Below are 10,105 nucleotides of genomic sequence, written 5' to 3' on the forward strand. Positions count from 1 at the left end.
TAAGATGGCGCCCGCGGGGGCCGGCACGCCCTGAGATGGCGCCGGCGGGGAGGGGCGGGGAGGCCGTGCCCGGCGTCAAGATGGCGGCGGCGCAGCTCTACGCGGCGCCCCTGCCCAAAGATGGCGGCGAGGCGGGGGCGGGGGCGCGCAGGAGGCACCCGCTTCCGCCCGCACCCGCCATGGCGGCGCGGCGGCGCCGTGCGCATGTGCGGGGCTCCATGGCGAGACAAGGGGCCGAGCGCGCGCAGGGCGGCCCGGCGCGGCGAGGTAACGGCGGGGGCGGGGGGGGCCCGGGCCGGGCGGGGGCGGCGGCGGGGCCGCGCCGGGCACACACACCCCCCGCCCCGGCCCGCGGGCCCAGCGCCGGGCCCCGCCGCGGCCTCCGGGAGGTGCGGGCCCGACCGCGGCCCCCGGGCCCAGCCGGCGGGGTGCGGGTCCCCCCTGCCGGGATCCGCCGCTTCCCCTCGGGCCTGTCACCCCCTTCCCGGGTTGTCACCGCCGCCCCGGCGCTGTCACCCCCGCACGGCGGGGTCCCCCCGAGCCTGACACCCCGTTTCCGCGCCCGGCCGGGGGAGCCGGACCCGCTCGGGGTGGGGGGGGTGACGGTGTCCCTGGTGCCAGCGGAGCAGGGTCACCGTTTTGGGGGTGACACGGCCACCCCGGGGTCACCGCGGGGATCTGGCACCAGCCGGACCCCAAACCATCGGCCCCGGTGGCTTTGGGGACAGCTGTGTCACCCGGGATGTGCCAGCGGAACGGGGGGGCGGGGGGGACACCCCGAAACGGTGGCCGCGGTGCTGTCGCGGTGCAGCCGGTGCAGCCGGCACCGGGTTTGGTGTTTCCGCGGTGGCTTCGTCCCCGTCCTGGTGCCCCGGGGATGTCCCCGGGTGTTGGTGACAGTGGGGAGAGGTGTCACCCCCGGGGTGGCGTGGGGAGGATGAGGATGATGGTGATGAGGGGGAGAAGATGATGAGGATGAGGAGGGGAGGAAGGGGATGGGGAGGGGAGGAAGATGATGATGATGAGAGGGAGAAGAGAATGAGGATGAGGAGGGGACAAGATGATGAGGAGGGGAGGAAGATAATGGGGAGGGGAGGAAGATGATGAGGACGAGGGGAGGAAGGGGATGAGGGGAGGAAGGGGATGAGGGGAGGAAGGGGATGAGGGGAGCAAGGCTGCCATCCCTCACCCCCCCTTGCCCCCCCCAGGGCTGTGAAGGCCGAGGCTCCTCCGCGACGTCCCCGCTGATGCCTGAGGGAGCGGAGCGATGAAGGGGTGAGTGCGGGACCCCCCGATCTCCCCCCAAGCCCCGGGGTGTCGGTGACGGGGGCCGGTGACAGGGGGACGTCCCGGCTGTGGGGTGTCGGGGGTCCCTGTCCCCTCCCTGACCCCCTCCCCTGGCAGGCAGCAGAAAGCAGCCGAGACGGAAGAGGGGACGGTGCAGATCCAGGAAGGTGAGCGGGGACCCCGCGGTGGCTTTGGGGGGGCCCTGGGGGGGGGTTCTGGGTGCCTCCAGTTCAGCCCCAGTGCTGGGTGCGCTCTGGCTGGGCTGACACCAGACCCTGTCCTCGTCCCCGAGTGAGGGGGACCCCCCACATCGCGGCATGTCCCCCCTTTCCCGTCACGGCGTGTCCCCCTCCCCGTCATGGCGTGTCCCCCCCTCGCCTCAAGGTGCAGTGGCCACCGGGGAGGACCCCACCAGCATCGCCATTGCCAGCATCCAGTCGGCCACCACCTTCCGCGACCCCAACATCAAGTATGTCTTCCACACAGAGAACGGCGGGACGCAGGTACGGGGGGGTCTGGTGGGGGTTTTGCGGGGTCCCGGGGGCTTTTGGAGGGGACACGACAGCCGGGGGTGACCACAGCCGCGTCCCTGTGCGCAGCTGATGTACCGCGTGATCCAAGTGGCAGACGGACAGCTGGACGGACAGACGGAGGGCGCGGGCGCCATCAGCGGTTACCCCGCCACCCAGTCCATGACACAGGTGGGTGCCGGGGCCGTTTGCCGGCGCGGGGCCGTCTGTGGCGCGCTGTGCCACCGCCATGTCACCCCGCTGTCCCCCAGGCCGTCATCCAGGGCGCCTTCACCAGCGAGGACACGGTGGAGACGGAGGCGGCGGCCACCGAGACCCACTACACCTACTTCCCCACCGCTGCCGTGGCCGACGCCGGCAGCTCCGCCGGCGCGGGGACCGCGGCCACCGCCGTCGTCACCACGCAGAGCTCGGAGGCGCTGCTGGGGCAGCCAACCCCCACAGGTTCGGGGGGACACGGGGTGGCGGGGTCACAACCCGCGGGACCCCCTGCTTGCTCACGGCTCTGACCCCGTTTGTCATTTTGGGCCGTTCAGGGCAATTCTTCGTGATGATGTCACCGCAGGAGGTGCTGCAGGGGGGGGCGCAAAGGTCCATCACCCCCCGCGCACACCCCTACTCCCCGTGAGTGCCAAACCCCGCCCCGGTGTCCCCCCCCGGCGCAAACGGGTGGACGTCCCCTGTGCCATCGTGGGGATCCCGCCAGTGTCACCGGGATTGACACCGTTGCTCTCCCCCCAGGAAATCGGAGGCCCCGCGGGCCACCCGGGACGAGAAGCGCCGGGCACAGCACAACGAAGGTACCGGGGGGGTTGTGGGGGGGGGGTGCAGGACCGTCCCCAGTCACCGCGGTTGCCCCCGGTGATCACGGTCGGGTCAAAAAATCACCCGCAACATCACGAAACTCTTGTCAGTCGAGGATCAAACCTCGTTTGGGCGAGCAGGGGTTGTTGTGGGGGGGTCCTGCCTGTGGCGGGGGGGGTCCTGCCAGGGGTCTCAGACGCTGCTGACCCCCCTGTGTCCCCCTCCCTGCAGTGGAGCGTCGGCGCCGGGACAAGATCAACAACTGGATCGTGCAGCTCTCCAAGATCATCCCCGACTGCTCCATGGAGAACACCAAGTCGGGGCAGGTGGGGACCCCCCCAGGGGCGTGGGGGCGGCTCCCCGGTGTGTCCATGCCCCCCCTTGACCCCTCCACGTCCCCCCCCTGCAGAGCAAGGGCGGGATCCTCTCCAAAGCCTGCGACTACATCCAGGAGCTGCGGCAGAGCAACCACCGCCTGTCCGAGGAGCTGCAGGGCCTGGACCAGCTGCAGATGGACAACGAGGTGCTGCGGCAGCAGGTGAGGAACCAGGGGGGGCCCCTTGGGCATGTGTGGGGGGGTCACACTTGTTCTCACCCCCTTTTCCCACCCCCCCACCACCAAAACGGTGCCAGGTGGAGGATCTGAAGAACAAGAACCTGATCCTGCGGGCGCAGCTGCGCCAGCACGGCGTGGAGATCGTCATCAAGAACGACAGCCACTGACGGGGACAGGGGGACAGGGGGGGCCGGGGTGTCCCCCCCCTGCGCCACACCCCCCCCCCCGCAGCCAGCACCTCCCCGGCGCCACACCAGGACCCCCCCGTTTGGTTTGTGTCCCCCACCCCCCCTGCCCCCCTTTTCCCCCAAGCCCCCCCCCATCCTGGGGTGTCACTGTGTCCCCTTCGTCTCTCTCACGTGTCCCCCCCCCAACTCCGCGCTTCATGCACACGCTCTCGGCCAGGGGGGCGGCCCCCCAGCACTGCCTCGGCCCCCTGCCTGCGCCCCCCAACCTGCGGGGACCCCCCGGGACCCCCCAACCCGCAGGGACCCCCCAGGGCCACGCAGCCCCTCGCCCTCCCGAGGGGGTTCGGGGGTCCCGGGGTGGGGGGGGCTGCAGCTCCCCCTTCCCCGCCCGCTGTGGCTGGCCCGGCCCAGCGTGGCCGGACTTTTTTTTTAAAACTCTCTGGATTTAAAAAAAAAAAAAAAAAAAAAAAAAAAAAAAAAAGGCAAAAAAATAAATAAAAATAGTGATTTGTTTTTCCAGGTCCTACGGTTACTTCCCCTCCTCCCCACGCCCCCCCCCCCCCCCCCCCCCAAGTCTCGTAGCAGCTCCCAGGGACCCCCCCATTCCTGCCTGAGCCCCTCCCTGGGATGGGTCTTTGCGTTGCTGTGATGATGTCACCGTGCTGTGATGATGTCACCATGCCGTCAGGGTCTGGTATTGCTGCACCGTGGTGGCTCTGGGGGAGTACTGGGAGGGGTGGGAGTAGGGGGTGAACTGGGAGCAACTGGGGGTTACTGGGAGCAACTGGGGGTTACTGGGAGCGCCGGGAGGCCTCTGGGGCCCGAGGAGGCCGCAGGCCCCGTCGCTATGGCAACGCCCGGGTCCCCGCCCGAGGGCCGCCACGAGGGGCGCAAAGCGCGCCCATTGGCTAGAAGTTCAAGCGCCCTCTCTGATTGGCCGGGAGGCCTCGCCCTCTCCACACCTGTCTCGTCCGCGGCCCCTTCGCTCCAGCCAATCAAGCCGGAGCTGTGTGAGCGGAGCCAGCCGCTCACTGCAGCGGGGCGTGCCTTCTCCTTGACGAGACAGCCGCCGCGGCCAATGGAGCCGAGGAAGGGGCGGGGTTTTCTAGCACCTGGCGGAGGGGCGTCGCCGGGTTGGCCCGACCCCAAGAGGGGCGGGGCCGGTGGGCGGGGCCTACCTGGGCGGGGCCGCACCTGGCGCGGGCGGGGGCGCGCAGTGCGGCGGCGGCCATGGCGGGAGCGGCGCGGCGGGGCGGCCCCGGGGCCCGGGCCTGGACCTGGACCCTGCAGCTGCTGCTCGGTGCGGCGGCCGGTGAGTCCCCGGGGAGCGCGGGGTTGCGGCCGGCCACGCGGTGCCCGAACAATGGGCCGGCCGGTGCCGGAGAAGCGGCGGGGGCTCCCCCCGGGGCGGTGCCGGTGACCGGGGCTGTGCCGGTAACCGGGGCGTGGTGTTGCCGCCTGGGGTGGGGTTGGTGCCCCGGGACGGCGGCGCGTTCCCGGGCGGGGTCCCGGTAGCGGCGGCGGGTCCCCGGTGCCAGCGCCGTCCCCGGGGGTCCCGCGGCGGGGAGGTCACGGCGGGGCCCCGGTGCTGCCGCACAGCGCGATAACGGGCTATTAATAACCCGGTGGCGCCCGCCCGTCCTCCCCGGGGAGCCCCGTTAGCACCGAACCCGCGGGGACACGCGGTCCCGGGGCCGCCCCCGGTTTACGGTTGTTTTTGTGGGTGCACAAGAGCTTCGCCACCCGGGTCGCCCCCTCCGGAGCCCGGGCGGGGGCTGTGCCGGTGCCGCCGACCCCGGCCCGGCAGCGCCGAACCCGTCACCGACCGCCGGTACCGGGGCCGGGGGGTTCGGGGCACCGGGCGGGGGGGGCCCGGGCGCGGGGAGCGGATCCGGCCGCACTTCCCGGGGCCGGAAACCGGGCGAGGCCAAAACATCCCGGCCGGGGCCGGTGGGTTTCCCGGGCTGGTCCCGTCCCGGTGTCCCCGGGTCCCCAGTGTCCCCGTCCCGCTGCCCCGGCGCCGCTGTCGGGCCGTGTCCCCCCCGCCCCGGGTTAATGAGTAGCCGGTGCCGCCGCCGCTCCCAAAGGCCAAAGGGACGGTGGTGGCTTTCCTGTCCCCATTGTCACCTCCCGTCCATTGTGCTGGGACAATCCCGGGTTTGGGATTAACCCGATCCCGCCTGATTTGCACCCAGAACAGGGACCCTGGGGTATGGGGGTGTCACCTCCCTGAGGTCTGGGGTGTCACCTCCCTGGGGTCTGGGGTGTCACCTCCCTGGGGTCTGAGGTGTCACCTCCCAGAGTCTGGGGGTGTCACCTCCCTGGGGTCTGGGGGTGTCACCTCCCTGGGGTCTGAGGTGTCACCTCCCAGGGTCTGGGGGTGTCACCTCCTTGAGGTCTGGGGGTGTCACCTCCCTGGGGTCTGGGGGTGTCACCTCCCTGGGGTCTGAGGTGTCACCTCCCAGAGTCTGGGGGTGTCACCTCCCTGGAGTCTGAGGTGTCACCTCCCAGGGTCTGGGGGTGTCACCTCCTTGAGGTCTGGGGGTGTCACCTCCCTGGGGTCTGAGGTGTCACCTCCACGGGGTCTGGGGGTGTCACCTCCCTGGGGTCTGGGGGTGTCACCTCCCTGGGGTCTGGGGGTGTCACCTTCCGGGGTTTGGGGTGTCACCTCCCAGAGTCTGGGGGTGTCACCTCCCCGGGGTCTGGGAGTGTCACCTCCCAGGGTCTGGGGGTGTCACCTCCCCGGGGTCTGGGGGTGTCACCTTCCGGGGTCTGGGGGTGTCACCTCCCAGGGTCTGGGGGTGTCACCTCCCAGAGTCTGGGGGTGTCACCTCCCACAGTCTGAGGTGTCACCTCCCTGGGGTTTGGGGGTGTCATCTCCCCCAAATCCCCCAAACCGACCCCAAACCCTTGTCCCAGCCAGGGGGCCAGGGGGGTCCTGGCTGTCACCGTGTCACCGGCACTGGGGAGCGGTGCCAGACCCCGTGCCTGGGGACACCAGATGCCCCATTTCCCCCTCATTTCACCCCAAAATCGCTCTTTTCCACTGACACCCGCCCGTGTTTCTCTCGGCGGCGTTTCGGGGCGCAAATGCGCGGGCGGCTCGGGGACGAGGCCACCGCGCTGTCACCGTCCCCCGCCGTGTGCCGCACCGGCTGCCGGCAGCCCCGCGGCCACGGGACGGGTCGCGGTGACAACCCGCGGGGGGTGTCACGTGCGCGCGGCGCGTTGCGAAACCGGGCGCTTTCCTGCGAAACCGGGCAGGAACGGGGCAGGGCGGGGGGGACGTGACGGCGACGGGAGCGGCGGGACGGGATTTTCCGGCTCTCGCGGCCGTGACGCACCGCGCGGCACAAGTGTCACCCGTGCCCTGGGGACCGTCACCTCGGGGCTCCCACTGACCCCCCCTGCGCCCCAAATCCTGTCACCGGCGTCTCTCACTGTGTCCTTTCCCCCCCGCAGTGTCCCTGGCAGGAGCTCAGGTCACCTCCGAGACCAAAGAAGTCCCCGAGCATCAGAGTGAGTGACCGTCCCCGGTCCCCTGGGGCTGCCGGTGGGGGGGTCCTAGTTGGGGGTGTCCCCAGCCACAGTGTCCGTGTCCCCGCAGCCGCCAACATCCCCTGCTCGGCGTTTAACTCCAGATGGGATAACCCCCGCATCGAGTGGAAGTTCCAGAAAGGCTCCTCGCTCGTGCTCTTCTACTACGGGGGGGAGCTGACAGGTACGGCCCCCCCAGCCCCGCGGTGTCCCCCGTTTTTTCCCCGCCCCGGCCCGTGCCAGCGCCGCGTCCCCTTGTCCCCGCAGAGCCGTACCGGGACCGGGTGATGTTCTCGCGCACCAGCATCCAGCTGAACGCGGTGACGCGCGAGGACACCGGCCGCTACATCTGCGAGGTGGTGGGGTCCGGCAGCCAGATCGCCAAGTCCGAGGTCAACCTCATCGTCCAAGGTGCGGGTGTCCCCCTCCTCGGGTGGCTTCGCTGTCCCCTCACCCCCCCCCCCCGCCCTGTCCCGGTCCCCGTTGTCCCCGCCGTGACGTGGGGACGCCGGCACCGGCGTCCTGCAGCCCGTCCCCGACGCCGCGCTGTCCCGCAGTGCCGCCGTCCCAGCCGGTGGCCCATGTCCCCAGCTCGGCCACCATCGGCAGCCGGACCGTCCTGCGCTGCAGCGAGACCGAGGGGTCGCCGCCCCCCACCTTCCGCTGGTACAAGGACGGGATGGTGATGCCCCAGGACCCCAAATCCAGCCCCACCTTCCGCAACTCGTCCTACAGCCTGGACGCCGCCACCGGCGAGCTGGTGAGCGCGGGGCGGGGGGTCGCATCGGGGGACACGGCGACCTGGGGACCCCCCCAGCCCGCGCTCACCCCCCCTCCCCGCAGGTGTTCCAGCCCCTCAGCGCCTTTGACACCGGCGAATATCACTGCGAGGCCACCAACAACGTGGGGCCCCCCCAGAAATCCGATGTCGTCCGTATGGAAGCCAGTAAGGGACGGGGTGGGGACAGCGGGTGACACGTGTGTCCCCTCCCACCGTGGGGCTGCGCTGGGCTCTGCCCGACCGCGACAGGTCACGTTTAGGTGACCTCTTGGCCCTCCCAGGGTCAGGCGTTAATTAGTGGTGGTGTTAATTAGCAGTGACGTTAACAACCCCAAACAAACCCTGGGCTGGTGCTTTGTGGGGGAAAATGCCCCCGGTGAGCGGGTTAAACTGGGCAGCCCCCCCCGAACTGGGACCCGCTTTGCTGCTGGGGGGCTGGCTCAGGCCCCTCTCACACCGGGGGTCGCACGGGGGGGTCTGACCCCCCAGCGATGTCCCCGATGTCCCCAGCATCCCCCTTTTCCAGGCGAGGTCAACGTGGGCGGCATCGTGGCAGCGGTCGTGGTGCTGCTGATGCTGCTGGGGCTGGTGGCCTTCGGCGTCTGGTTCGCCTACAGCCGCGGCTTCTTCAGCAGTGAGTGACCCCCCCAGGCCCCCCCCCGGGACCCCCAGACCCCCCCACACCCCCAAAAACCCCGTTTTGTTCCTTTTGTTTCAGAGAGAAAAGAGTAAGTGACGCCGTCGCGCTGCTGCCTCCTCCTCCTCCGGCGGGGACGGGGGGGCTCTGTCCCCTCCATGTGTCCCCCCCCAGGCTGGGACGGTGCCTGGGGTGTCCTCGGGTGCTGGGGTGGGGACATGGGGACAGCGTGAGCGTCTCCTCATGCCGTTGCTCTCCGCAGCACCGGCAGCAAGAAGGTGATTTACAGCCAACCCTCGCAGCGCAGCGATGTGAGTACGGGCTGGGACGGGGACACCCGCGGTGTCCCCTCCCCGGCACTGTCCCCTCCCCAGCTCTGTCACCTCCCAGGGGGGTGCGTGACACTGGGCCCCTTCCCCACGGTGCCCAAAAGGGGTGACCCCAGTGTCCCCCTGGGCTGGCGGGTGCCACCGCTGTCCCCAGCGTCCCTTGTCCCCAGTGTCCCTGTCCCACTCTCCCTGGGGACAGTGGCACAGCCAGCCCGTGTCCCCTGTTAACGTCCCCTTTGTCCCCGCAGGGCGAGTTCAAGCAGACGTCGTCCTTCCTGGTGTGACCCCCTCCCGCCCCCACCCCGTGTAAATGTCCCCAATTCTGTCCCCACGTCCCCGTTTCCCCCATTTTAACGATTATTTTTTTAAGTCTCAGCCGGTGCCTTCACAGCCCCTCGGGGGGGTTTTTTGGGGGGGTCTCCTGTCCCCCCCGTCCTGTCTCCTCCCCAGCAGGACGTGGGTCGTGACCCTGCACTTGGGGACGTCACCACGTCCCCGGGCAGGGGGGACAGGTCTGTGGTGGGGGCTGGTGTCACCCCACCCCCCTCCCCAGCCATCCTGGGTCCTACTGGTCCCAGTTGCCCCCCTGTACTGGGGGGCGGCGGCTGCTGGAAATAAATAAACCGTGTCCTTGTACCGAGTGGTCGGTGTATGTTCCCGGCGGGGGGGAACACGGGTAGGGGCTGAGGGGGACCCTGGGGACATGGGGGTGACACGCAGCCCCCCCACGGTCAACGTCACCTTTATTTAGTAACCGCTTTACCTTTTCCCCCCGCCCAGATCGAGGACCCGGGGGGGTGGGACAGTCTGTGGGGGGGGAAAACGGCCCCCCTTGGTCTGTACATACGATTAGTGGTGCTATATATATATATATATATATATATAATGTATACGGGGTGTCGGCGCGGGGGGGGCCGCGGTTAATTAGCAGAGCTCTACGTTAGCAGCAGTGATGGGGCCCGGGGGGCACCCGGCCCGGGGGGGACACGGCGCCGCGTCCGATTATCGGTGACACCCTGGGGTGTGTCCCCAACCCTGGGATATGTCCCCAACCCTGACCTGGAGCAGGGGGGGTCAGCGCAGGGGGGAGGGTCCGGCCTTGGGGGGGTTTTGGGGGGGAAGATGGTCAGGAGGGGATGGGATGGGAGGATGAGCCAATGGCATCTCTGGGTGCTGGTGACACCTCCAGGGCTGGTGGCATTAAGGGCTGGTGGCACTTCCAGGGCTGGTGGCACCTGGGGGGCTGGTGGCACCTCCAGGGCTGGTGGCACCTCCAGGGCTGGTGACATCTCTAGCGGCTGGTGGCACCTGGGGGAGGCTGGTGGCACCTCCAAAGTTGGTGGCATTAAGGGCTGGTGGCACCTTCAGGACTGGTGGCATCTCCAGGGCTGGTGGCATTAAGGGTTGGCCGCACCTCCAGGGCTGGTGGCATCTCTAGGGGCTAGTGGCACCTGAG

At 69.7% G+C, this 10,105-nt stretch overlaps 2 protein-coding genes across 3 annotated transcripts; both read left to right on the top strand.

The window, feature by feature from the left end:
* The first annotated feature begins 159 nt into the window (after window positions 1-159).
* USF1 (upstream transcription factor 1) lies at window positions 160-3,387 on the top strand. 2 transcript variants are annotated; one of them, XM_065653968.1, is made up of 11 exons: window positions 160-267; window positions 1,209-1,275; window positions 1,405-1,454; window positions 1,672-1,790; window positions 1,887-1,988; window positions 2,069-2,261; window positions 2,354-2,441; window positions 2,559-2,617; window positions 2,853-2,947; window positions 3,031-3,159; window positions 3,255-3,387. In XM_065653968.1, exons 2-11 carry the CDS (start codon window positions 1,268-1,270, stop codon window positions 3,342-3,344), a joined length of 933 nt encoding a protein of 310 aa, XP_065510040.1. In that variant the 5' UTR covers window positions 160-267; window positions 1,209-1,267; the 3' UTR covers window positions 3,345-3,387. The 2 variants fall into 2 exon arrangements, with proteins under 2 accessions (XP_065510040.1, XP_065510042.1); XM_065653970.1 differs by having other exon boundaries at window positions 1,678-1,790.
* Window positions 3,388-4,589: 1,202 nt separating this feature from the next.
* On the top strand, window positions 4,590-9,285 carry F11R (F11 receptor). The gene is made up of 10 exons (XM_065654018.1): window positions 4,590-4,677; window positions 6,828-6,884; window positions 6,973-7,086; window positions 7,170-7,313; window positions 7,460-7,662; window positions 7,746-7,848; window positions 8,210-8,314; window positions 8,402-8,411; window positions 8,583-8,631; window positions 8,898-9,285. The coding sequence occupies exons 1-10, from the start codon at window positions 4,596-4,598 to the stop codon at window positions 8,931-8,933; spliced, it is 903 nt and encodes a 300-aa protein (XP_065510090.1). The 5' UTR covers window positions 4,590-4,595; the 3' UTR covers window positions 8,934-9,285.
* Window positions 9,286-10,105: the final 820 nt, after the last annotated feature.

Source organism: Caloenas nicobarica, chromosome 31, assembly GCF_036013445.1.
Source record: "Caloenas nicobarica isolate bCalNic1 chromosome 31, bCalNic1.hap1, whole genome shotgun sequence".
NCBI lineage: Eukaryota > Metazoa > Chordata > Aves > Columbiformes > Columbidae > Caloenas > Caloenas nicobarica.

Bases quoted from the DNA above. Each gene is read 5' to 3' on its own strand.
- F11R (XM_065654018.1), top strand. From the start codon at position 4,596: ATGGCGGGAGCGGCGCGGCGGGGCGGCCCCGGGGCCCGGGCCTGGACC. The intron at 7,314-7,459 runs GTGCGGGTGTCC...GCTGTCCCGCAG, and splicing joins GGTCAACCTCATCGTCCAAG to TGCCGCCGTCCCAGCCGGTG. The intron at 7,849-8,209 runs GTAAGGGACGGG...CCCCTTTTCCAG, and splicing joins TGTCGTCCGTATGGAAGCCA to GCGAGGTCAACGTGGGCGGC.
- USF1 (XM_065653968.1), top strand. The intron at 2,442-2,558 runs GTGAGTGCCAAA...CTCTCCCCCCAG, and splicing joins CGCGCACACCCCTACTCCCC to GAAATCGGAGGCCCCGCGGG. The intron at 3,160-3,254 runs GTGAGGAACCAG...AAACGGTGCCAG, and splicing joins ACGAGGTGCTGCGGCAGCAG to GTGGAGGATCTGAAGAACAA.